Below are 27,386 nucleotides of genomic sequence, written 5' to 3' on the forward strand. Positions count from 1 at the left end.
CTATCCATCTATCTATCTATCTATCTATCTATATATCTATCTATCTATCTATCTATCTATCTATCTATCTATCTATCTCTCTATCTATCTATCTATCTATCTATCTATCTATGTATCTATCTATCTATCTATCCGTCTATCTTATCTTGCCTTCAAGACACTAAATCTTTAAACTGTAGAACTACTTAAAGCTATTACAAAGTTTTCAACCTTTCTGGCCTGGCTTTTTCAAGCCAACTTTAAAGTTTGACATCAAACTTTACTCATCTAGTTTAGTCTTAGTCTTGGTCTTGGTCTTGTTTGAAAGGTCTTTGTTAGTTTCTATCATATTTAGTCAGCCTATGCCGTTTTTTATTTAATTTTTTTAATTTAGTGGAGTTGTAGTTGACTAAATTTCTAGGAATTTAGACTAGTTTTAGTCGATACATAAACTCATATTTTAGTCATGCTGCGTAATAGTGAAACTGCTCAAATCACAATTACCGATCACGATTGTTGTCATTGCATTAGAGTTATTGCACTTTCACCTTTAAAACACAAATCAAGAGAATGCCAACTCTTCAGTTTCCTGATTTATTACATTTTCATAAATGAACACGTCACTCTCTACGTTATGAAAACTGGTCAAACTCAAAAGCTAAGAGTAAGAGTTCCAATATTAACTCCAATCATTCCTAAGTATATTCGGTGATTTATGGCAGTGTTTCTGCTGATATGAATGTGCATGTGTTTGTTCAGATAACTCATCAACTGAGGAGAGCTCGGAGGAAGAGGAAGCACACGAGGAGGAAGAGGAAAGAGATTCAGGTTCAGATTTGATCACTTCTGGTGAACTAGAAAACTCACTGATGCTTTTTACACTTTCATCTCTGATAATCTACTAAAGTATTAGTATCCGAACAGTAATATATCTTTCAGTTTTACTTGCCATGTTTTTACGCTTCTGTGTTTTAACAGAAGATGAAGTGCACTGAAAGCCTAACATACAGTACGCCATTAAACACCTTTCCATAGCAATCACAATAATGAGATTTTAAGATCTTTCAAGGGTCCTGTAGGTCGATCCTCTTGATCTTGAGTGAAGGATGAACCGTAATGACAAATGATCCTGTATTTCCAGACTCCGGCACGAAACCCAGAGCAGAGAATCTCACTGGTAATGACCCTCCTCTCATGTGTGCTGTGTTTAGATCATGAGCAGATATGAGTCATGAATCTGTGTTTCTCTCCCGTAAAGCCTCAGACGAGCCGCTTGAGTCCTGCTGTGAGAAGTGCAGAGCTCTGAAGGTCAGCCTCTGAACACTGAACGCTCTTAGCTTCAATCAATAATTCAACAGTGGATATCTGTAAATATCAACCTTAAATAGTATTTCTAAGACGTTCGCTGTAATACAGACGTTCTGCGGGTCTTAACATGTCCTTAAAAAGCTCTTAAATCACAGCAGAAAGTCTTCCGCTCTTAAAGTCATGGCAGTAAATAAAAAACAAATACATTAAAAATGAACCTCTAACAGTGTTCTAATGTTCTCTATTCTTTTTCTGTTCTCTCTACTCGTTTTCTTTTCATTTATTATTAAAAAACTCATGCTATGTGTACTGTGTTAGGCTAACTGAGCTCTTTTGTTGATTTCGATTGCTTCTTTATTTGCTTTAGATAAAAGTATCTGCTAAATGACTAAACGTAAAAGTAAATACATGTTGCATGCATTGCTAAAAATAAGTATCTTCCTCAGTATTTTGGCTGGTTTTCCAGCACAAATATCTAAACATCCTTTAATCAAGATACATTTTCTTACTCAATTCTAGTCTAATTTTCTTTGCTTGGTCTTAAATTTACCGTCTGTAATATTGTGACTTTGAGCACAAGGCTACTAAACCCTGTGGCCTCTCTGAAGACATTATTTTACTATTATTCTACACTCAGAATATGATGCAAACCTGCAATAATTAAATGTTAAACAACACAAATATAATTTATGTATTTAATCCCATTCTATTTGCTTCTGAGCTTCGATGATCCAGTTCAAGCGTACTAATAAGCACACATTACTCTAGACAAACATTTGTGTGTCTTTGTTTATTGCTGAAGTGTTCTTCTGCATTCTACTGTACGGACGTACATGTACTTCCCCTTCAGCCTGAGGCTTATTCATTTCACTTCTGGTGTGAAAGGGCTTTTATATTTGCCAAAAATATAACTTTTTTATTTTAAAAACAAACAAGCAAGCCCTGTCCAGATTTAAAAAGTAACGCAAAAGTAACGTAACGCATTACTTTCCATAAAAGGTAACTAAATAACATAATAAGTTACTTTTTTAGGGAGTAACACAATATTGTAATGCATTACTTTTAAAAGTAACTTTCCCCAGCACTGGTGGTGTATCTATATACCAGTATATCATAATATATATATATCAGTGGTTCTCAAGAAGTATGTACAATATTGTTGTAGCTTAAGATTTTAAGAAGGCATATGAACTGCTGCTGATGAATGTAATGCTGACACAGTGCTGTTTTTCCCATGCATTACTTTTAAAAGTAACTTTCCCCAGCACTGGTGGTGTATCTATATACCAGTATATCATAATATATATATATATATCAGTGGTTCTCAAGAAGTATGTACAATATTGTTGTAGCTTAAGATTTTAAGAAGGCATATGAACTGCTGCTGATGAATGTAATGCTGACACAGTGCTGTTTTTCCTTCACAGAATCCCAAATTCGAGCTCGTCACCCCCAGGAAAATGTCTAGAGATCGGCTGCAGTAGGTTCTGGTTCTCCGTACTGTACTTACTGTATGTCTCGTCTGACTCACAGCAGTCATGCTTTATGACTCTCTTTTCTAAATGACCAGTGCTGCAGTCTAAACTCGACTACTGTAAAATCCGTCTCTGCACTGGCAGCTTTAGAAGAATCCCAGGTGTAATGTGAGAATTCTCAAATGTGTCACTGAAACATTTCTGTTGCGTGGTATTATTTCCCCGTGATTAATATGTCAAGAAAGCCAGGGCTCAAATGCCACACATGAATTGGTAAACCTTTGAATAACTATAGTTTGAGGTCGTTTTTGAAATGTTTTTGAAAGAAGCCTCTTCTGTTCACAGAGGCTGCATTTATTTTATTTGCATTTTATTTATCTTTTAAACTGTAATTTATTGCTGTGATCAAAGCTGAATTTTCAGCTTCATCAGTGTCACATGATCCTTCAGAAATCATTCTGATTATTATCAACGTTTTTCTCCAAAAACAACATACACTACATGGCCGAAAGTATTGGGACACCCCCTTCTAATGCACAGGTTTGACTAATTTAGTAATTTCAATGAGTATGAATCTGAAAGTTTAAGCATATAATGATGATATTCCAGGGAACTGTGTGCTTCTAATTTTATAGCAGCAGTTTGGACAGGACCCTTTTCTATTCTAACACAACAACGCCTCTGTGTTCAAGGGCAGGGTTCAGAAAGAAAGGATTGATTGAGTCAGTGTGGAAGAACTTGACTGGTCTGCTGTGACTTTAAATGCAGATCCTGAAGCCAAAAACTCATCAGCAAACACCAGTGGCTTGTACATATGGCTACAGCCATTTTAGACACTTCCAGAACTGTTGCAACAGAGATGGAAATACAACTTTTAAATACATGAATTATGTTTCTATCTTTGTTGCCAAGTGCCTTTTTCTGTTCTTAAGAAGGGGGTGTCCCAATACTTTTAGCGTATATATGCTAGTGTTGAAGAACTGAGAAGTAAAGTATTAAACCTTTTAGTGATCATTACAGCTTAAGAGTTCAATAATAGCTGATATTCTCTGACTAAATGGAGGGAAAGTGTTGTGATAAGTGTATAGGCTGGTGACTAAGACTCTACTGTAGGCTGCAGCTGGATGCGGAGGGTGTGTATGAGTGTTCAGACACGGGGCTGGTGTTCGAGGTCTCTCAGAGCGTCAAGATCACCTACTGCGTTCTCTCCTGGAGCACGTTTAGCACCTACTTGACTGGATCCTGGAAATTTGCTGGTCCCATTTTTGACGTGGACTGCGATCCGTCTATTCTCAAATCCGTCCAGTTCCCGCACTCACTGTGTCTGGCAGGTACAGAGATTTCATAAAGTTTTCACAATGGGGTTTTCGGTTTCCCCCAAAGAATAAGTGCTCGTTTGGGGGTTTTGACACGATGGCAAACGTTCAGATTTTTTGAGAACTGCAAGTAGGAAGTGTGTTTATTTTCTCTTCTTTCTCAGCAGATAAAGACAACGAGGTGAAGTTCAGCGTGCTGCATGTGAAGAACAGCCGTGGTCTGATCGAGCCCTCGGCGGATCACTCCGGCAGTCACGTCAGGTGGAACGTGTCGTCTCTTTCGCCCGTGGGTCCGATTGTTCAGACGTCTAAATCAGCAGAGCATCATGGGGTTGTGCAGGTGTTCAAGGAGGTGGGCCATGAGAGCTCCTTCTCCTTCAGAGTTTACCTGGCTGGAAACAACTGCTCTGACATCAAGGTGAGGAAACACGTCAAACGGTTTAATGTCAACAAAAAGGCTTCTGCTTTCAGAGAAATGACACGGTTTTTACACAGCACTGCTGACGGGTCTTATTCTCGGTAACGCTGCTAATGTGACCTTCTGGTAATCTGCTATGTTTAGATTGGGTTTCAGGGTGAAGCTCGATGTGCCGTCTCCTCAGGGACACTAAGTGTTAACATCACTGTGACATCAGAGCAGTTTCGGTTCCGCGTTTTGTTCTGCGTGTCTGCCACTCTTGTGAGTGAGTGTGTGATGTTTGACGCTCGATTGTGTGGGTGTCATCATCATCTACTAAATGCCTAGAAGCTTTAAAATACCTCAGCATCATGCTTTCACTTTTCACAGTAGCTGAGACTTTCCATAACTAGGCAAGATGAGTTTGTTTGTTCATCAGGTTTGGAGAAATCAAGCACTGCATCAGTGTCTCAGCAATGGATGCTCTGCAGTGAATGGGTGCCGTCAGAATGAGAGTCCAAACAGCTGATAAAAACATCACAATAATCCACAGCACTCCAGTCCATCAGTGAACATCTGGAGAAGACAAAAGCTGAAACACATCCAGCATTAAGATGTTTTTAACTCAAATACAATAAACCATAATAACTCTTCCTCCAGTGAGTCAGTGTTCTGGTGTGAATCAGGAGAGAAATCTGCACAGATCAAGCAGCGTTTAAACAGCTCTAAACACATATGGATGTGTTTCAGCTTTTGTCTTCTCCAGAGGTTAACTGATGGACTGGAGTGCTGTGGATTATTGTGATGTTTTTATCAGCTGTTTGGACTCTCATTCTGACGGCACCCATTCACTGCAGAGCATCCATTGCTGAGACACTGATGCAATGCTACATTTCTCCAAACCTGATGAAGAAACAAACTCACCATGATCTCGGATGACCTGAGGATGAGCACATTTTCAGCTAATTTAAATTTTTTGATGAACTATTCCTTTAACAAGTAGTGAACGGAGATGCTTAGCCTTTAAAATGGTTGATCGTTAAACATAATTTGTGAGCTATATGAGAGTTACTTATCCAAATGTTGTCTTTTATGCCAAAAATCATTAGGATATTAAGTAAAGATCATGTTCCATGAAGATATTTTGTAAATGTCCTACCGTAAATATATCAAAGCTTAATGTTTGATTAGTAATATGCATTGCTAAGAACTTCATTTGAACAACTTTAAAGATGATTTTCTCAATATTTAGATTTTTTTGCACCCTCAGATTCCAGATTTTCAAATAGTTGTATCTCAGCCAGATATTGTCCGATCCTAACAAACCTTACATCAATGGAGAGATTATTTATTTATGATGTATAAATCTCAATTTAAAAAAAATTGACACTTAAGACTGGTTTTGTGCTCCAGGGTCACATATAAAACAACTGGAATTATATTATGCCACATCTGTTGGTGTTTAATATTTTAGTTGTACTTACACAGATTTTTGTTTCATTGGACAGCAACAAAATATTGATTAAAACAATGTTTTATTTTCAATAAAAAGCATTGCATTGCACATTTATGTGCATATACTTGACCAATAGAAAACTCAAGGCCAAAATTCGAATTCATGCAAGATGGATTGTTTTAAATCAGCTTCACAGAAATAAACGGGAAAATAACAATATTAATGTTGCATCAATTCCAGCTGTAAAACAGCTCTACAGATGACAATAGTGGCATTATTAAACTCCGTTCAGTTCAATAACGCTGTCAGAGAAGTGACGGAAAGGATTTTAGTTCTGCTTAAAACAGGTGGAATTTGTTTGGTTTTGTAAACTCAAACCCTGAGTTAGTTTAGCGTGACAAGACTCTGCTAGAGCTTCTTCAGAATTACAGCTGATGCCATGTTCTGCAGGACATCAGGAGGGCCGTTCGGCGAGCGAACAACTGCAAGAACAACAAGAGGTACATACAAGTAGACAAGCCGCCCACATGCATGCTGGAGGAGAACAGGAGGTACCGTCTCATCAGCGAGCCCATGGGTCACATCACACCAGAGGTACTGCAGACGCAGACGAGATCACAGCTCACTCACTCAGCTGTGAGTTTATCACATGTGTGTGTGTCTGCAGGACATGCTCTTCTCTCCTGTCATCGTGGAGGTGAAGGGATACTTCGAGGTCTTCTTTGAGGAGAGTCCTCCCTTCAAACTGTCCTTGACAGATGCTGACTCGGGTCATACCGTATGGACAGCTACCATCAGAGAGGGTACGGCTCAGTCAACACAAACACGAGCCGCTCCTTTGCCTTGGTGCCAAAAATGTCTTTTTTAATAACTTTATTTGAAATGTTTCATCTAAACATTCAAGAAATCCTATTTTCCAACCTCCAGCCTGAAGTAACTGGCCTATAACTGACAAAAATAGGAGCAAATGTTCCCTTCAGATTAGTACTTAACAAATGTTTTTTAAAACCCTGTCACCCGAAGCTTGATATTATTTCAACCCTCTGACAGTATGTTTAAAACGAATACACTTGAGTACGCAACTGAGTAAAGTCTGAAAACTAATATATAGACGTAATGACATAATGCTGAATACTTATGGGGAACGATTATCTAAACGATTATTTCTTTGCGTGTTCCTCAAATATGATGTCAGAAAATCAAGCCATTATTTTGAAAGCGGGAGATCAAAAAATAACAGGGTTGAAAAATACAGAAAAAAATCAGTATTTGCTGAGAAAAAACTATTGTATTATACATTAAACCTAACTTAATATGTCAGTAATATTTCAACAGTTTAAGGACCGGTTCTCACTATTAACTAGTTTCTTATTAGCATGCATATGACTAGCATATTGGCTGTTTATTAGTACTTATAAAGCACATATTAATGCCTTATTCTGCATGACCGCAGTTCAGCCCCCTTAATCCTCCCCATACCTAACCTTAACAACTACCTTGCTGACTATTAATAAGCAGCGAATTAGTAGTGCATTGAGGCAGAGGTCATAGTTAATAGATAGTTAATAGTGAGAACTGGTCCCCAAACTCTTAATTCTGTCATTTAATTCAGTTTCCTGTTAGTTTGTAACAGTAAGACATGGTTTCCTGAGAATGACCTGTGTTTGTAAAGAACAATAGATGTAATTATAAATCTTTTACAGGAGACTGCGTACATCATCTAGATGAAAACCCCAGAAAACCATCAAAAGGTATGTGGTGCGTCTCTGTCCTCAATACAGTGCTGCGGGGATGACGTGTTTGTAGGCCAAAACCCAGAAACCTGTTGCATTTCAGCACTTCCAGTTGCTTGAAGTAAATGTGCTTTTTTGTTGTAGTTGTTGAAGGCCTAAAAATAAGGCATATAACTCATATATTGATATTTTCATGTTTTATTCTGTCATAAAATACATCAATAAAACTGCCATGGGATTTTTGTAAAACTTTTATTCATCTTCAAACTCATCTACTCACTAGTCGCTTTCACATTCAATAAAGACATTTTAAATAAATAAAAACGGAAAACGTTGAAGCATAATGGTGGCGATGTTGAAGTCATATGACTCTAGTGTAGTACGTTTATATCCAAGGATTAGCTTTTCACTTCTGACGATTGTATTTAGGCTTCAAAATCCACAACAGCTGTGTTAAGATCTTCATGATGAACAAAATGTGTAAGAATTAGGGATGGAACGATTACCGGTTTGATGATAAATCATGATAAAATTCCCCACGGTTAGTATTACCGTTTCAGATTTTAATTATCATTAAAACCGTATTAGATTACCGCGATTTGAACAACTCAGGATAAATAAATGCTATCCAGCATAAAGCAGAGATTTAAGTAACAGCACAGCACGCAGAGTAGCCTAGTTTCATTTTGTGTGAAAACATGGCGGAGAGCTGCGATGTTTTAAACGAGTGCTAAGGCAATTATACAAATGAATATATTAATTAATTACGGCATATGAATGTACCTCTGAAGATTCTGACTGTCTTCAGAAAAGATTGGATGGCGTTTTGTTTTCACCTTCGCTCCGTGTAACAGCTAATAAACTAGTGTTCTTTACGGGAAACAGCTGTAATTCTGCTGCTCCATCAGCGCCACCTGCTGTCACAGAGTGGCTTTACAGAGACTCACATTCACATTCAGTCTGTGTGCAGCTTCTGTCCGGACAAAAAACAGACCGGATTTACATGCCCTGCTGTCATTTATGACCGGTTGATGAAAAACAAGCTTATGTGGATTCTACACATTTAAACAATTCAGATAACGCATCTAGAATTATTTATGAAGCATGATAAAATACATATAATCGTTTATTAATCAATTATCATTTTGACTTGACCCTTTTCTTTATTTAAAGGCTGAAGAGGTTTACCATTCAATACGTTTTATTTGAACATTTCGCACATGTTATGTTATGTAAACTGTTGTCAGTCATGTTGTCATTTACAATCCGGACATCATTGGTAATGTTATTGTTTTAGTGTTTAAAAAAAAGTCATTTTATTTATTGTTTGTTGATTTTAAATACACAACTTGGTGAAATTATTAATGTGTCAGCACTTTTTGAACATTTCCAGCACATTTTAACAACACCGTGATAATACCGATAACTGTGATCATTTTGGTCATTATAAGTGTGATAAGAAATTTTCATACCGATACATGACTAGTAAGAATCATAAATTTGTGTTGCTCACAGAGCTTGCAATATTCCAGTGCAAAAATCCTACTGGGTTTATGTTGAGGGAACCAGAGTGATGTGAACTTATGGGTTTGCCTACAAAAATGCATCATCACTTCAGCGCTCTATTCATCACATTGTCAGGATATTCAGGAATGATGAGTGTTTTGTGGTCTCGCCGTCTACAGGCAGAAAGAGACCGAGCAGCACATCAGAGGAAGAGCTCTGTCACAAACACAGTAAGAAAGCGCGCGGCATTGACGTGGCCGGTAAGTTTATGATTTACTCATTACAGTATTTATCCTGATTGTGTGTTGACTGGAGTGCTGGTGTGTGTTCAGACTGTAACGCCACGGCCGCGGCTCCGGACCTGACGGACCAGCAGCTGATGCAGGTGGCCAAACGCATGGGGAAGGAGTGGAAGGTCGTGGCCATCAGCTGTCTGGGCCTCAGCAAGCAGGACCTGGAGGAGATGGAGGTCGCCGAGGAGAACGGGACCATGCTGAAGTTCAACATGCTGGAGCGCTGGAGACGACGACAGCCCAAGGGGAAAGCGGGAATTCAGGATCTCCACAAGTGTTTGAAGGACAACGATGATGTGCCGAATGAGGTCATTGCTGTTCTGGACGGTGAGTCTGGACGGGATCTGGTGTGTTTCAGTGTGTCTCCTCACGCGGGAGGGATGGCCTGGGCTCAGTGTAACAGATTAAAAAGCCTTTGAGGTGTGTCTGTTCTTAGAGGTCGACCGATATATCGGCCAATATTAGGAATGTTTTAATGATCAGCAGCAGCCGATACATTTTTGTTTAGTTGGTAAGAGTCGGAAGCAGGACTTTTATTTTTATTTTATTTATCTGTGTGATATCAACCATTAGCCACTCTATACTAGCGGTTGACTAATATATTGCCAAGGCCGATATACTGGCCGATATTAGGCATTTTTTAATTATCTGCATCGACTGATAAGTTTTTCTGTTTGGCCAGGACTTTTATTTTGACAGAATCAAGAGGTTTCCAATTGAATAAATCTGTTTATTTTACAGATTTATTTTCATCAAGGTTGCTTTTTTTTCATATTTGATCATTTTCAGATTGATTTGTAATTTGTACGTATAAAATGAATATACATTTCATTTCAGCAATTGTTATGCATGTGTTGGCGTATGATATTAGCATCGGACATCAAGAAAGTCTGTATCGGTCAACCACTATTCTTTTTTACGTGACTTGCTGGTGACGAGGCTCATGGAGCGTGATGCTGAAAAACAATGATATGTGCATCTAAAGCAGATGTCCGACACAGTTCAACAGATCAAACACAGCACAGGGATGCAGAAGTCCTGTGCTGAGAATCAAGGCCACATCTTCAGACATGTGACGTTCAATCAGGTGATGCCTGTGATTTTGGCAATCATTCCTGTTTAACGCAAGACACTACCGTTGTTTTTTTTTTTCATGCACTGGTCAATTTTGCTTTTGTATCATGTCTTTTTTCAAACCAGTGGAAAGAAAACATCCAAAATACACATTGAAGTGTTTATTTTATTGTGCTTTATCTATTTGCATCAGTACATTTCAATTCCAGTCCATATCTATAAAGAGCTTTTTACATACAGCAAACAGTTTTGTCCGCTCTGTATTCTGAAGAGATTTACTAAGGGGTTTGTTTATATATCATTCACACTGATTTATACAATATGCTGACGATGTATTGTTTTCTGTCTGTTGACAGTATTTTCTGATTTATGGTTTAAATCCGAAATCCCCTTTAGAAAAACATTTAATGCTAATATTTCAGTAAAATCATATTGGAAACTTTAAACCTGGCTTCATCTAGTTTTAAGATTTCTGTTCTGGAATTTTTTTGCAGATTAACGTGTATTGACATAATGCTTCATTTTCACGTTAAACCATAACATTTTAGAACTTGTAATTGTTTAGAACTTGCAAAACAGCTGTTTTAATGCACTGTAATTAATGACCTGGTGAAGTATGGTGATATTTATTCACTTGTAGTGTCGTGCTTGAAACACGTTTATGCTTCCTCTGTGCAGCATGAAAAGTGGCTTGATTTAGGATGGGACACACTGATTGCCCCTATTTAATATGAGACATTTCTGTAATAACAGTGATCATTTGTAGTAAGTCTGATAATGTGTGGTTTGAAAAGCTAGTGATTTGTTGGTTCATGCACAGGTCAGCACAGGGCTTCTGTTTCAGTACAGCGTATGTTTGTTTAATCATACACATTCACACTGAAACATTTGTGTGTGTCTCGTTTTTTTCCAGAGATGCTACAAAATAATTCCGCTACATGAGCTTCAGCTGTGAGATGAGCGCACGTCTGTCCACCTGTCTGGAGTCAGAAATCATTTGAACCACTGATAGAGAGCGATGAAGACGTGCTGAAAGAGAAGTCCTGAGGTTTGAGCTCGTACTGGAACCTGGAGCTTTCGGGAAGAACTTCAGGATACTCTTAGTGCATCTGGTACATTTTGTATGTAGCTCTTTGTACATTTTTAGAGATTGTACATATTTGAATGTCTTTGTAAGGATTGTAAGTAGAGCTCAGTTTGTTTTGTTGAATTATGAGTCGTGATCATCTGCATTGGTTTTTGAGGAACAGGGTTGATGATTTGATCTCAGGTGCCGTCGTTCTCTGACGGTTATGGACTGATGTTTTAGTAGCGTATGATATCATGATATTCACGCTCCGTCCGCACGAGTGACCATCACTGTTCACATGGACACAGAGCTCTTGTCTTGTGAAACTGGTTCAGAATATTCAGCAAACGGCTGCATTAGTTTCTCGGTCTTATGTAATGTTTGTTGGGTAAATCCGCACCTCTCACGCCTCTCTCAGGGGAATCGCTATTCTGGAGGAATTTGACCTGTCTTTAAATGAATAAACCATGAAAATGGTCTTTAGGAGCTTCATTTCAGACGGTTTCTCTCCATATGATGCTTGCCAAACGCAGCGCGTTCATCTGCTGACCTCGGGACATGTGATGTGGAGACCGCTGGTGTTCATCTGCTCATCCTTCAGTCAGCATGAACTCTGACACTGCTTTATGAAGCTCTGATTCTTCATGCGCTCACATGCTTCATCACAGCTGACTCTTATCATTGACAAATAATCTCTCCTGCTGCCCGGTCATCTCATCACATGATGTGTGAACGTGGACGCTCATGATAATGTGCTGACGTCATAAACCAGAGCATTTCAGCACAACTTACTTTTCAATAAACCTGTGATGGCACTCTACTTTAAGAGTCCATATTCATGCGGTAGTTAAGCGTGAACACACCAGCAATTAAACTAACTGAACATACGTTAAGGGTATACTTGTATCTAATGAAACGTTTGAAAGATTAAACGTTTAAAGAATAAACAAGCAAAAATAATCCAGTAATTAATGGTTAACAGAATGTACAGTAAATGTAGTAAAAGACTACAGTTTAGAGATTCTAAAGTCACTTTGCAACTACATCTCAACTAACTCTCGTAAGAGTATTAGTAGACAGTTGGTAGAATTAGTAAAAACGTAACTATCAGTCAGCATGAACTCTGACACTGCTTTATGAAGCTCTGATTCTTCATGCGCTCACATGCTTCATCACAGCTGACTCTTATCATTGACAAATAATCTCTCCTGCTGCCCGGTCATCTCATCACATGATGTGTGAACGTGGACGCTCATGATAATGTGCTGACGTCATAAACCAGAGCATTTCAGCACAACTTACTTTTCAATAAACCTGTGATGGCACTCTACTTTAAGAGTCCATATTCATGCGGTAGTTAAGCGTGAACACACCAGCAATTAAACTAACTGAACATACATTAAGGGTATACTTGTATCTAATGAAACGTTTGAAAGATTAAACGTTTAAAGAATAAACAAGCAAAAAATAATCCAGTAATTAATGGTTAACAGAATGTACAGTAAATGTAGTAAAAGTCTACAGTTTAGAGATTCTAAAGTCACTTTGCAACTACATCTCAACTAACTCTCGTAAGAGTATTAGTAGACAGTTGGTAGAATTAGTAAAAACGTAACTTCTTTTAGCCATTATTTACAATGTAAACATTGTTTATGTGTATAGCAAGTGATTTACATAATGTTATATTTTTGCGATTAACCATCTATAAAGTAAACTGAACAATATGAATCATGTTTACTCGGTGTTAGCCTTACAGTTTGGAGTAATAAATTGCCAATCTGTATCGTTAAAAGCGCTTATAAATAAAGGTGACTTGACTTCTTGGGAATCATCCACACAAACACAAAATACACTTGGTGTCGCACAAATATTTTAATAAATAATTAATAAATAATGTATTACATTAATAAATAATTTCTCAAAACAAATAAATAGATTGAGGGGTGAACATAAATATTCAGCTTATGTGTGACTCTCCGGAGTGAGTGACATCATTTCCTGTGCTCTCCGGAGCCGATGTACCCCAGCGCCCGGTTCACGGTGACGGCCCGGATGTGGAAGCCCTTCAGCGCTTTGCACAGCGACAGACGGTCAGTGAAGGACGAGCCGCTCCAGACGAGCCACTGCACACACATCAGAGAACATGAACGTCTTTGAGCAATGCTGCGTGCCATTGAGAATGACAGTGTATCATCACCTGGAGAGACGACGACAGACTCACCTGAGGAAACTCTCCATCCGTAGCCTCACAGTTCTCATCCAAACACTGCAAAACAAGCAGAATCTGCCATCACACACACACACACGACACGTTTTTGGAATGGAATACCAGCTTACTAAGAGAGCACTGTGTTCTGTCTACTAGTCCTTAACCCTTGTGTTATGTTGAAACACTGGTTAACCTAGGATATTTGTTTTTATTTTGTCACTATTTCTCAAAGTTTTAACATATGCTGTTGAAATATGTGGAATATGCAAATATGTGCATGCTAAATATCATGATTATGATGTTTATAAGTCAGTTTGACCCACAGTTTCACGGTTAACGGCATCTGCGCAGACCTAAAATAAAATCATTTTAATGTATTTTGTTGTGTCAGGCTCTCAGCTACGCTCTGAGGGTGTTTAAACCTGCATTCATGCATTTGGCAGATGCTTTTATCCCAAGAAATGTACATTTTTATCAGTTTAAGCATAGTCATTTCACTGGGAATCAAACCCATGACCTTGGTGTCGTTAGCGGCATGCTCTGCAGCTTGAATTATTTTTATTGTAAAAATACTATTTACAATACGTCTTTCTTTTCGTTTAAAAAATAATTGTTAAATGCAGTTTTATTTTTGTTGTAATATGTGAGAAGCATTAATGTTTAAGGTTTACTGATTTTTAGTTTTGCTTTCATAGTGCGATGTTTGGTGAATCCAGTTCGAGTCAGTTTGACCCACAATATAAAAATTGTACCCAGAATTCCAACATAACACAAGGCTTAAGCAACAGTGTTTCCTTCTCTGTTGAATTCAGCTCTGTCAGAGATCTTAATATTTTGCTCTGATTATGCAGTATGTTGGTATGGCATCGGCTCGGCCTGCAGACAGACTGAAGAAGCATGAGAGTCTCACATCCATCAGGGCTTTGGTGGCCGTCTTCACTGGACTCAGATCAGTCTCGCTGGGCTTGTAGGAGTTCAGCATCACGTGGTAATAGCGCAGATCGGCTCGGATGTTCGTCAGACACTCCATCTGTGAAAAGCACACAAGCTTTAGACGGAGCGGATCAGCTGAGGCCAACCAGACAGATATAACACACTCACCTCACTGAAAGACGAGCTCCGGTGGCTGGAGCAGGCTGCTTTCTGAAAGCACACATAATGATAATTATACTCCACTGATAACACTTCACAATGAGCTGCTGACGTCAGTTCACTGCATGATGCTTAACATCAGCTAACAATGAGAAACACTTCTACAGCATTTATTCATCTCAGTTCACGTCCAGATGAACTTTTACTACAAGTTGCTGACATTAACTAACAATGGGTCAAAGACGAGAAAGGGTTTTCAAGCAATGAGTGTAATACAGCTTTGTTGTTGTTTTTCAGTACATTAGAAAGTGTCCTGTTTAATTAAATAGGTTTCTTTTTTTTCGGGGAGAAAAAATTAATATCATACATTTTTACCATGATTTACAGAAAACAGCCACTAAAATGTTATTCGGTGTAACAATCTTGTTAGGCATATTTGCCACAAGAATCAGTTTATGACATATTAAAGAACTAATTAGTTTTACCCCAAATAATTAAACATTTTTAAACTTTGCCACTATCCCATTTTGGACATTTATCAGCAAGATTTTTTTAAATGCAATAAAATGTAGTATGCTCACTTCAATTCTTTTATATATTTTAAAATGTACAGCTCAGAATAAGCATGTTGTTTCAATTTTTACATGAATATAAGTGTTACACTGGAACATTATTTCACCCACATTTTGACATTTTATTCTCCCAAAACTTGCATTTAATGTGCTTTCTGTGCATATAAAATCACTTTTGTAAAAGTTCTTTTGATGCGGACATTTAAATGTCTTTGACCTCAATACAATTGTTAATAGAAATACATCTGTTCATTGTTAGTTCATTGTTAGTTCATGCATTAACTAGTGGGACCTTAATGTGTTAGCTATACTAAATACACGCAGCAGTCTCAGGGCAGAGTGAGATTTGTTTGGTCGACCTGAAGTTAGGAAACACTGATCAGATTGACTGTTATTAATAATAACACTGGCAAAGTCTAGCATCAATAACCAAAAACAGAGTTTTTATGTGGAGAAACCTTGAAATTCACTAATAGGTTGGCATTTGCCTGCAGAAATATATGGAGCAAAGCAGAAAGCTGACTCTGGCTGATGTTTCTGCACTTCGGTCAGTAGGTGGCGCTGTCATGAGACACTCTGTGCCAGTTGTATCTCTAGTTTCACGTCCATGTTGTTAATTTCGCTTAACTCTAACCTCCTCTGAACGAGTGATCCTGCAGATGTTGCACAGTCGCTCAGGTGTGTGATGAGGGTTCAACTAAACTAAGCAGAGTGTGACTGCTGTCATGAGCGAGAGGTTGTGGTGTGTGTGTGTGTGTGTGTGTGAGGTGCTGAGACTCACATCATCAGAGGCGCTGGGCTGACAGACAGATGCTGTGAGAGTGTGAGGAATCATCTGAGCCTCCAGATCCGTGCAGTTAAAGCCAGCAAACAGATCCCTGTGCTTCATCTTCCCCTCCTGCGCTCAGAGCACACACACACACACACACACACACGAGACAAGAGTAACGCCATTAACCATCAGAAACATTTACACAATAACACATGAGTCATGAGACCCTTACTGTAAACCACAAAATAATATTACTCTCGTTGCTGAAAAATGCTTCAAATGAAACGGTTATTTCACATATATATACTTTCAGATGATGCATACATCTCAATTTCAAGAAATGGACCCTTATGACTGCTTTTGTGCTCCAGGGTCACATTTATTTAAAATCTCGGGCAGATTTTTGCCGTCTGGGTATTAAGTGGAGTTGCAGTAATGAGTGTGTGACGCTGTACCTTCTGCATGATGTGTGAGAGGCTGGAGAGCAGAGACCTGGCGGCGGCGCTGCATTCACACTGCTGTGTGTTCAGAGGAACCGGAGAGCCCAGAGCAAGAGCCACAAATACACAGAACACAGCGCCTGCGTGACACACACACACACACACACACACACAATTCAGATGTACTGCAGTAAATCAGCTTTCAATAATGTCTCAAATGTTAACTTGTAACACTTCGATCAAACAGAAAAGTAAAGATGTAACTGATCAGTTCCATCACTACATCATGTAACAGCGAGTGTGTGTGAATATGATAAGTGAGTTACTCACAGATCTTCATGATGAGTGTCGTCGCTCAGACTCAGTCTCGGTGTGTGTGTGTTTGCTGGAGTACGAGTGCAATGGGCTTTAAGCTCATGACGGGGGAATCCCTCACACTCTCAATCACTGTACAACCTCCACACATACACTCACTCACTCACACAGTGCTTTTCTTTTGGTTTGCTGCTGCACTGAAACTGGAATAAACACTCTGATGTGTGCATGCGCTCATCACGGTGACCTCAACAAACAACTGCACTACAGGCTCCTGTTTTCACTTCATTCAGACACAGCCACAAATCACAACACTTTCCATGAATAACTGGAAAACACTGCATAATGATCAGTAGTGGCAGCAATCCACACAAGTCTGTTTATATGAGTATTTCCACTCAATCACACAATTATCTGACTAATATTTGATAAACCCGCAGATTTTCTTTTAGTTCCAACAATGTGAGTCGTATACAGTCTCAAATAGAACATGATACATAAATTCATCGATCTGTAGGAGTTGACAAATTTCCAGCATGAAACATGATTCATTTTCAAAATGGAAAAAAAATAAAATGTGTAGAAAGAAAGCACTTTTGGAATATATTTGATGGCAGTTTTGGATGAAACATGTAAAGACCAGCACTTTGTGTTTAATCGCATGTGCAATTCTATTCTAAAGCACAAATAATGACGCAAAACTACAGAAGCTTGATTCTGCCACAAAATGAGAAAATACAAAAGTAATTGTGACTTTTTAATCTCAGAATTCTGACTCTTTTCTCGAAATCCCGAGTTTATTTCTTCTCAGAATTGTGAGGAAAAGTCAGTCACCTCTACCTTTTTCTCTCCCTGTGGCAGAAACGAGCTTCCACAGAAAAGTGATTTTAGTTACGATTCGTATTTTCTCCACAACAGACGATCCAGAACGCCACGGTCTATGAAACAAAGTTTTATTTTTTCTTATTTTACACATATCTGTACATAAGCATCTCCCTCAAATAAAGAATCTGAATGCAATAGAATGAAAATGATATGAACACACTTATTCAGATGACTCGTGTCAGAATCAACATTCACGAAATGTTGAATACCAATCGGAGTGAACGTGACCAGAAGCTACAAGTCGACTACAAGGCAGGCATGTTTCCGCTGTCGTCAGGATCCAGAGGAGTTTCTCACGAGGTGTTTTACACCACTTTATGTTCTGACGGTTATAGTTTAGTGGCGAACGTAAAGGACTGAGACGGTCTAAGAGGATGGCCGCAGGGAGCAGTGTCCGAGACGGATCCGGAGGCCTGCGTTTAGTGTGTGAGGACGCGAGCGGTCAGCAGTTATGAACCACAGAAGCAAAGGAAAGGTGTCTGTCTATACTGATGTGTGGAGGCGTGCGGCTTCATTTGGACAGCGTCTTCTCCGCCAGGTGCTTCTGCTGGCTCTGAGCGTGCCTGAGGAACACAGACATGACACAAAAAACAGTCCTTTATTTCCAGTCCACTTTAGACACTCTACTGAGTCTGTACGCAACTGCATGTCAAAGAACTCTCATTAGAGTATCAGTAGGGTTAGTAGAACGAGTCACTGATAGTCACTCAGTAGAATGTTCGGTAACACTTTATTTTAAGGTGTCCTTGTTACACATGTACTTACATGTAACAATAAATTATGCATAACTACATGCAAGTAACCCTAAGCCGAACCCTAACCATATAGTAAGTACATGTAGTTAATTGATATCACTCAGTACTTAAATGTATAATTACACTGTAACAAGGACACCTTAAAATAAAGTGCAACCAAATGTCCATCACAATAAAGTGTTAGCAGATATTACGCAGTCTATTAACACTCTAATGACTGCTGGTTAACATGGCGTTACAAAGTTACTTATAGTTAGTAGAATGTCTAAAGTTCACTATCAAAATAACGTGTAAACAGCAGTTTTGTTACTTGAAATAAACAAATTGATCATGGAAATATATATATATACATAACCATATATACATTTAATTTAACTTTACGTCCTAAAATAACTAAAACTTCATAAACATAAAAAACAACAATAAAATGCTAACACTTTTATTTTAAGGATCAATTCTTAATGTTAGTTTATTAGCATGCATATTGGCTGTTTATTAGCACTTATAAAGCACATATTGATGCCTTATTCTGCATGAGCATATTTTAGGTCTCCTAACCCTTAAACCCAGTACCTAAACTTAACAACTACCTTGCTCATTTTTAATAAGCAGCAAATTAGGAGTTTATTGCGGCAAAAGTCATAGTTAATAGTGAGACCTTAAAATAAAGTGTTCCTGAAAAACACTTCACTCAAATTAAAATAGAAGCAGACAATGTAATAATAAAATCTAATTCAAAAACTATAACAGCATGTCAACGGCGCTGTGAAAACATGTTCTCATTCCGTCACTGGCTCCGGTGTAAAGTCCTTCAAGTTTTCTTTAGGGGAATTTGTGGAGTATTCCTGAAACTCAGCGCTTGTACTTTTACTCCATCACGTTCTGTTTGTCATGGTTTGGTCACCTGGTCAAGTCCTCGATGTCCACCAGCATGGCGTCCTGCTCCATGTGAAGCTCGTCTCTCATCAGCAGCAGCTGCACCAGCTCCTCGTTCAGACCTGCGCATCACACACACACATGTCCCTGAGCTCCACACACACACACACACACTATGCAGCGTATGAATGAGACAGACAGAGGTGTTTACCCTCGATCTGTGAGTGCAGGTCGTTGACGATGACCTGCAGCTGTCCCAGCGTCATGTCTCTGAGATCCGTGGGCTTCAGACTCCTCTTCATCAGACACTCGCTGATGTGTGGCATGTGAGGAAGCTGTGAACACACACACACACACACACACACACACACACAGAGACAGGAATATGTCAGGTCAAATCTATTAGTATAGTGCTTTTCTGAACACACACGCTTCCACAGCAGCTTTACAGAAAGAGTCTTTCGATCTAGCTCTATTGTATTTCTAGTGTTGTCTAGCTCAAGTAAAAAAAAAAAAAGCATACATGGAAATATGGACTTGACAGTCTGAGGCTGGAGGAAGTAGTTCAGAGAAAGCATTCAGATAATGTTCAGAGTAACTGATTCTCAGAAAGCTGCACAAAAGTAATGGAGGGATTTAGAGAACGGGAAACAATTCTCAGAAATAAAATGACAATCGGTTGTCTTGAGTGAAAACAAGCCGCTCGTCTGATGCGAGGTTAACATTTTCCAGATTTAATGATCAGTCGTTTAAGTGACGATGTTGAGAAACACACGGCTTTGATTTCAGTTAGTAGCATGTCTGATTTGATATCATGATGCTGTTCTTGACTGGGATTAAACATGTATATTGGTAAAGATTTTAGTTGGAAATGTTGTTTGAAAAGGATGCTACATCGTGATTTCATCTCTTTAATCTATGAAATAATCAGTTATTCAGTTGATCTTTATTGTGTTAATGACACCACTGACCAATCAGAGTCAGCTATTCCAGAGAATCATGCGCTATTATTATTTCTAATGACGGGGTTATGATAGTGAAGTCTGAATAAAAATAAGCACGGACAGCAGATCTCTTCACAGAAACTAAAGCAGGTTTTTCACATTACAAATACCAGTATCACACATGGTAATTCTTCAGGTAAATCACCCATCTGAAGTTCCCATGAGGACTTGCTTCAGTCTGACATTCTGCAGTTTTACTTTCACATCAGTTCGCTTGCTTTGAGCTTCTTCCTATTCTAAGGTTTTCCCCATTTTAGACAGATATGAGCGGCGTAAGACAATAATGAGCTGGGTTTATATACGCTAGTAAGTGAAGTGAATGTTCACTCTGTGGCCAATGAAGCGAGGCAGAAATCAGGGTTACATGAATGCTTCTGTGTAACTGTAACACTCAGATTAATCCTGCTCTAAAGTGACCTGCAGTAACACAGATGTGAAGAGTTAAACGCATGAGTCACTATTTCACATCATTAAAAGACAAAGAAGCTAGAAGCTTACTAGAGAGGAGAAATCACTTCTGCTTAGCACGTTTCAGACTGTTGTTCACTCAGAATCACAGAATATTTGGACGTGTGGGTTGATATTGGATGCAGGTTGTTGCAGGTTTTAAGGTTTTAGTATCAATACATTATACTGTATATACAGATTTACTCTCATATGCAGGAAACTGGAAGACGACCATGATGCTAATTAATATTCTGCAATATTATAGCCTGCACTGACGAAAACCAAACTTGAACTGATCTGATCTGAATAATAACACTATTACTTTCTGTAGCGCCGCTTATGCTTTAGCTGAAAGTGAATGTGTTTCATAATGAATGAATTTTGCAACACTGTTATTTTCCTGGTTGTTTCTAGAAACCTGCTTTGAAATGATCTGTATTGCATAACGCACTATAAAAAAGAATGTGACTTGACTAAAAGTGGTTCAAGTGTGTTCAGGTCTTCATGCATATATATGAAAGAATCAAATGCTTTAACAGAGGTGTGTGTGGATATGTGATAAAAACGGATTTTCCTGCTGTCTCAATCCCAAAGTCTACTTCAGTTTTGACACACAAGTACTGTATACTCCATGTGACAGTGTGTGTGTGAAAGTTTCAAGCTATGACTGATAAGAGTGTGATTAAATGAGAGTTGCATGTCGTTGCATCAGCTGTGCATTCACGTCTACAGGCACTGGACAGTTCAGCAATGCATTCTGAGTCTGAGAATGGTCTTGTCTCTAGCACACAGACAGGAGCTGTGGATGTTGACTGGTTTCAGTGGCGTTTCACACACGACAGAGTAACAGCTCTGATGTGAGGTGGTGTTATACAGCCAATACAGTCACTCCGCACTGTCTAAACCCATTGCATTGGCTGTGTAACACGTCCCGTGCCGCACTGTGGAAGATTTCTCCTCTGCAAGTTGAGAGGAGATGATCTAACAGTCCCGAGAAACAACACGAGCAGAGCGCTTGGAAGGAGCTGTGACAGCAGAGGTCAGGTTTGTTCTCATGTGCAGCAGTGCTGTGAGAGTTTTGCTGTCCGTCTCTGGTGTGGGTTTCTCATGCGGCGGGAGAATTCCCCCGCGAGCGTGAGCCTGACGTGAGCCGCGCTCGCTCTTCATCGCGTCACTCAGCGCTGGAGGAAGAGCCGAGAGCAGCTGGTGTGTCACAGTTTCAGTTCAGTGGTGCAGCGGTGCAGCGGAGGCGTTCTCAATGCAGGCAACGCATGACGTCTCTCCTTCTCCTGGAACTGTGCTTATATCACCATTACTGCTTTGATTGTATTCCTATATATAAACTGACCAAAGCACGTCACCTATAGTGTGTCATGATAATATTCCATCTGTGTAAGGACACCACAGACTACACATTCAACCCTAAAACATACAGACATTTTAGGTTTTATGGCTTTTGCATCTGAACTCTTCATATATATATATATATATATATATATATATGATTTTCCATGTGTATAATACAAGTTAGCATACTTTTAACAAGAGTACTTATTACAGAAATAATATACACTGCCGTTCAAATGTTTAGGATCAGTAAGCTTTTTAATGTTTTTTTTAAAGAATTTTCTTCTGCTCATCAAGGCTATATCTTTTTGATCAAAAATACAGATTTTTTTTATTTATTTTGTGAAATATAATTGCAGTTTAAAATAACAGTTTTCTATTTTAATATACTTTACAATATATTTTATTTCTGTGATCAAAGCTGAATTTATATATCTATAATCTAATATGCTGATTTATTATCACATAGTGCTGGAAACTGTCATCGCTGCTTAGTATTTTTTGGTACCTGTGATACTTTTTTCAGGATTCTTTGACAAATAAAAAGTAAAAATATGTTTAAAATAGATTTAGTTTTTGTTACAATATACACTACTTTGTTGGGGTCAGAATTAGTTTTTAAGAAATTAATACTTAAATGGATAAAAAGTGACAGTAAAGAACTGTTCTTTTTAAACTTTTTATTCAGCAAAGAATCAAAGAAAAAAGTATCACAGGTTCCAAAGAAATATGAAGCAGCACAACCGTTTCAACACTGATAATAAATCAGCATATTAGAATGATTTCTGAAGACTGGAGTAATGGCTGATGAAAATTCAGCACTGCGTCACAGAAATAAATTATATAAAGTATATTCAAATAAGACACCAATATTATAAATTGCAATAATATTTCACAATATTACTGTGTTTTTGATCATATAAATACAACCTTGATGAGCATAAGAGAAAAAATCTAACTGATCCCACACTTTTGAATGGCAGCGTACATTAATAGAATATAGTATTGTATATAAGTGTGAAATAAATATAATGTTTTAGACACTTAATTGCATGTTAATGTACAATTAAATGAAAAAGTAATATAGTTGCAATTTATATTAAATGTAATTAGCTGCTTGAGTAGGACTTCAGTACATCTTTAAATGTGATTTCATAATTAAGTCTATTGCCTTTGAAATTTAGTTTGACATTATTACTAAGGTCACGTTTTAAATATGCATTGAGAAAGTCATGGGAATGTCTCTCTTTAAGTCACTTAAGCGTTCTTTTGTGCAATGTGTAATTAAATTACAGTTACTTATGAAATGTTAACGATTACAAAGAAATTTTACATCTGATTTTTTTCACACAGACACACAGACACACAGACACAGACACACACACACACACACAGACACAGACACAGACACACAGACACAGACACAGACACAGACACACACACAGACACAGACACAGACACACAGACACAGACACAGACACAGACACACACACAGACACAGACACAGACACACAGACACAGACACAGACACAGACACACACACAGACACAGACACAGACACACAGACACAGACACAGACACAGACACACACACAGACACAGACACAGACACACAGACACAGACACAGACACAGACACACACACAGACACAGACACAGACACACAGACACAGACACAGACACAGACACACACACAGACACAGACACAGACACACAGACACAGACACAGACACAGACACACACACAGACACAGACACAGACACACAGACACAGACACAGACACAGACACACACACAGACACAGACACAGACACACAGACACAGACACAGACACAGACACACACACAGACACAGACACAGACACACAGACACAGACACACACACACACACAGACACACACAGAGACACACACACACACACACACACACACACACACACACACAGAGATTTTATTGATTTCTTTCATAAATTGCTGTGACTGCTCTAAAATAAAAGACACCAATGTTTCAGGAGATTAGGACACATAGTGTTTCCTGTCGTAGCTATGCAAAGACTTGATTTAAAAATAAAAGTATAATAGCTATTAAACTACTTCTTGTTATGATTTTAAATCTGCATTTAACCTCAGAATGATCTCAAAGTAAGTCTGATTTGATGGTGGCTGTGCTTTAAAATGAAATGATTATAATCTTAATTCAAATGATGAGGGATAGTGAAAGTCTGACAGTAATCAGTGTTGTGTACTGTAATGTTACCCTGCCTGCTTTACATGCTTCAATATTATTAACAGTTGAAAACATTTAGAAAAGTAATCAAAAAGTAATCAAATGTGATCAGTTACATTACTTTAATAAAGTAATTGAAATAGTTACACTACTGTTACTTTTTAAGTAGAGTAACTTGTAATCTGTAACCTATTATATTTCCAAAGTAACCTTCCCAGCACTGCCTGACTGACAGAAGTCTTTCTGTAATCAGTGATTCTTTGTATTTAAACGATCGGCTCTGGCTAGCGCGAATGAAGCACACGTACCAGATCTGCCACAGGAGACTTCTTACGGTTCTGCTTCTCCACCTCCACCTGCATCTTGGCCATGGGTTTGGCCATCGCGAGAGCCAGCTTGGCCTCGGCCTGCAGCTTCTTCTGTCGGCTCAAGAAGTCCATGTCCTCCAGAGACTCCGAGTCGTCCTCCGTGGTGTCTCTGTCCGAGTAGGACGAGCTCTGTTTGCTCTGAGGACAGATGGACAGAGAGAACATAAGACCAATGTGACCCTGGAGCACAAAATCTGGAGCCAGTGGAGCTCAGCATACAGTGGAAATGATCTGATTGTGTAATAAGACAGTATATATAACATCTGCATAACAAACTCAAACCCTGATGATCCTGTTCTCCTGAATGATCTGAGACGACCCATACTGTCTTTTGACAAGACACTTTAAAATATTCCTGCTTCATTTTACAAACTAACATTAAATGTTATCACTTACAGTTCTTTCAACTGCTTAGACACAAAATCTTTACTTGTCACACAATTTCTGCACAAATTGGAAGCACACACCAAACCTGCAAAACCATACACTAATTCTCAGTCTTTGACTCAGTTTTCAATTTCATAAAACACTTTCTGCAAAACACAACACACAGTTCTCTATTCGCGTTCGCTTTCTGACACAGTCCAGCGCTCGAGTGGGATTAAAGGCAGCCCAGATCATATCAGAGGATTGATCAGAGCATTTTGTTTTGTGAATGAGGCACAGTGTCATGGAGAGTTCACAAAGAAACTTCTGTTGAAAGATGAAGCGGTACTAGATCTGACTGCAGCTGCATCACAAACCGTAAGTAAATGATTTCATAATGCTTTGTCTGGAAATAACCGTTTTATTTTGATCATGTTGTCAAAACACTCACATGCAATAGCGAGGGGGCGTTGATACTGTTTCCTATGCAACGATGTTAGCCAATCACAACAGCAGCTGATTACTGACAAGCCTTAAAGGACACGCCCCTTAAAACAGCTCATTTTAGACAGAGGGTCAGAATGAGGGTTGAAAATAATAATTTTTCCACATATTTATTTGTTTTGTTTTTTTTGTGCAAAAAACTTTATTATCATTATAAGTAAACCTCAAGGAACATATTATCATTTTTTTCAACTGCTTACATTTTCAAAACTTTGCCTCTTTTTTTCAAAACTTTACACACAAGTTCAGGAATCGCACACACAAATTGCAAAATGCCTCACATCTCTTGCAAAATGAAGCACTGCATTCAAAATAATATAACTCATCTAAAAGGCAAACATTTGCAAACACCTTTGCCATAATATTAGTTCCTGTTAGATGTTTGTGTGTTACATAGAGAATTATGTGTTGTGCTTTGGAAAAAGTGTTTCATGAAATTGAAAACTGAGTCAAAGGCTGAGAATTAGTGTATGGTTGTGCAGATTTGGTGTGTGCTTCTGCTGTTTGAGTGTCAGCTTTCAGAAATTGTGTGACAAGTAAAGATTTTGTGTGTAAGCAGTTGAAAAAACCTGTAAAATAATTTAAAAAATCCATGTAGTGACCCCTTTAATAACACTGTACTTGCAGATAATTGTCAGATGTTGCTTGTGTTTTTGTTTAGTTCCCTCTCAAGGGAACTTCGAACTGCGTCCTCTAGGGGTCGCTATGGGGAACGCCTTCAGCGTGACTGGTGTCAGAAGCATATATCTAAAAACGACAATAACATTGGCCGGGGACAGCCTATGACGTCATTACCCTTGCGTGATCACAGTATAAAAGGGTGCTGGGACAATACGTCATCCTCTTCTTTGTCTTCACTGACCGTTTGTCTATGTTAGTATTAAGCTAAACACAACTAGGAGTGCATGTTTCTCGCCAGAGGCTTTGCTCTGATACCTGTAGTGTCACGGCTCGTGTGTTGTGTGTGTGTGGTGAACAACAAGCGCGTTCAGCTCTTGAGGAAGTTGGATGCGCTCTCCATTCATTGCTTATTTCTTGTGAGGGATAAGCATGAATTGAACGCGCTCGTCTCACGAGGAGACGGCTTGTGCTCATCGTGATGCATTCGCGGGACTACTGAGTGGGAGGTGAGTACTTCACCATTTACCCGAGTTGGTAGATAGCGTTTGCATGAGTGCGTTCGCCACTCGCGGGAATAGCTACGCATTCGCAGCAGCGGTTTCTGTTCTTGCTTGATTTCTGAGGTAATCTAGTGTTTGGGCGGGAGCTGAATGCATGCAGCGCATTGCGGTCGCGGTGAGAACATGGAAAGGACCTGACGGGAAATTTCTCCCTATCCGTAATTTCCTTTTTGTTTAAATAAGGAAGTGTATAGTATGTATCTGTCTGCACTTGTTGGACAGATGATTTATATCATGTCCTTCTCAGATAACCACATTATACTGCACTCCGGCTTGAAGTAAAAAAAAAAAGAAAAGAGCCTTCCATTCCTTCCCGATCTTCATGTGGAGATCGAGAAGGCTTGGAAAAATCCATTCTCATCCCGCATCCACAGATTCCAGCATACTAACTATGCCAACATCGAGGGGATGCGTGAGAATGGTTA

The 27,386-nt window shown here is 38.8% G+C and overlaps 3 protein-coding genes across 4 annotated transcripts in view; 1 reads left to right on the forward strand and 2 right to left on the reverse strand.

Annotated features, from left to right (window-relative positions):
• LOC107551284 (uncharacterized) overlaps window positions 1-12,466 on the forward strand; it is a 28,796-nt gene extending 16,330 nt beyond the window's left edge. Inside the window, exons 3-14 of the mRNA XM_016232833.1 lie at window positions 739-807; window positions 1,121-1,156; window positions 1,238-1,287; window positions 2,715-2,767; window positions 3,876-4,093; window positions 4,243-4,496; window positions 6,382-6,525; window positions 6,599-6,734; window positions 7,635-7,682; window positions 9,350-9,430; window positions 9,503-9,790; window positions 11,451-12,466. Of these exons, the coding sequence (XP_016088319.1) occupies window positions 739-807; window positions 1,121-1,156; window positions 1,238-1,287; window positions 2,715-2,767; window positions 3,876-4,093; window positions 4,243-4,496; window positions 6,382-6,525; window positions 6,599-6,734; window positions 7,635-7,682; window positions 9,350-9,430; window positions 9,503-9,790; window positions 11,451-11,479 (1,406 nt within the window). The 3' untranslated portion in view covers window positions 11,480-12,466. The remainder of the gene's footprint in view (window positions 1-738; window positions 808-1,120; window positions 1,157-1,237; window positions 1,288-2,714; window positions 2,768-3,875; window positions 4,094-4,242; window positions 4,497-6,381; window positions 6,526-6,598; window positions 6,735-7,634; window positions 7,683-9,349; window positions 9,431-9,502; window positions 9,791-11,450) is intronic.
• Window positions 12,467-13,512: 1,046 nt separating this feature from the next.
• Window positions 13,513-18,405, reverse strand: LOC107551286 (interleukin-12 subunit alpha-like). The gene is made up of 7 exons (XM_016232837.1): window positions 17,022-18,405; window positions 16,707-16,831; window positions 16,261-16,377; window positions 14,917-14,958; window positions 14,726-14,845; window positions 13,828-13,872; window positions 13,513-13,729 (listed from the first exon to the last, which is right to left on the reverse strand). Exons 1-7 carry the CDS (start codon window positions 17,029-17,031, stop codon window positions 13,598-13,600), a joined length of 591 nt encoding a protein of 196 aa, XP_016088323.1. The 5' UTR covers window positions 17,032-18,405; the 3' UTR covers window positions 13,513-13,597.
• The window catches only part of LOC107551285 (schwannomin-interacting protein 1), a 33,453-nt gene continuing 24,441 nt past the window's right edge, over window positions 18,375-27,386 (reverse strand). For both annotated transcript variants that reach the window (XM_016232834.1, XM_016232835.1), the window contains exons 4-7: window positions 24,851-25,048; window positions 19,734-19,857; window positions 19,551-19,644; window positions 18,375-18,454 (exon numbers count right to left, since the gene is read on the reverse strand). In XM_016232834.1, coding sequence (XP_016088320.1) covers window positions 18,403-18,454; window positions 19,551-19,644; window positions 19,734-19,857; window positions 24,851-25,048 — 468 coding nt within the window. In that variant the 3' untranslated portion in view covers window positions 18,375-18,402. The remainder of the gene's footprint in view (window positions 18,455-19,550; window positions 19,645-19,733; window positions 19,858-24,850; window positions 25,049-27,386) is intronic.

Source organism: Sinocyclocheilus grahami, unplaced genomic scaffold, assembly GCF_001515645.1.
Source record: "Sinocyclocheilus grahami isolate Dianchi unplaced genomic scaffold, SAMN03320097.WGS_v1.1 scaffold419.1, whole genome shotgun sequence".
NCBI classification, from domain to species: Eukaryota; Metazoa; Chordata; class Actinopteri; order Cypriniformes; family Cyprinidae; genus Sinocyclocheilus; species Sinocyclocheilus grahami.

Bases quoted from the DNA above. Each gene is read 5' to 3' on its own strand.
- LOC107551286 (XM_016232837.1), bottom strand. The intron at 14,846-14,916 runs GTGAGTGTGTTA...TGCTTTTCACAG, and splicing joins GGAGCTCGTCTTTCAGTGAG to ATGGAGTGTCTGACGAACAT. The intron at 13,730-13,827 runs GTGAGTCTGTCG...ATGTGTGTGCAG, and splicing joins CGGATGGAGAGTTTCCTCAG to TGGCTCGTCTGGAGCGGCTC.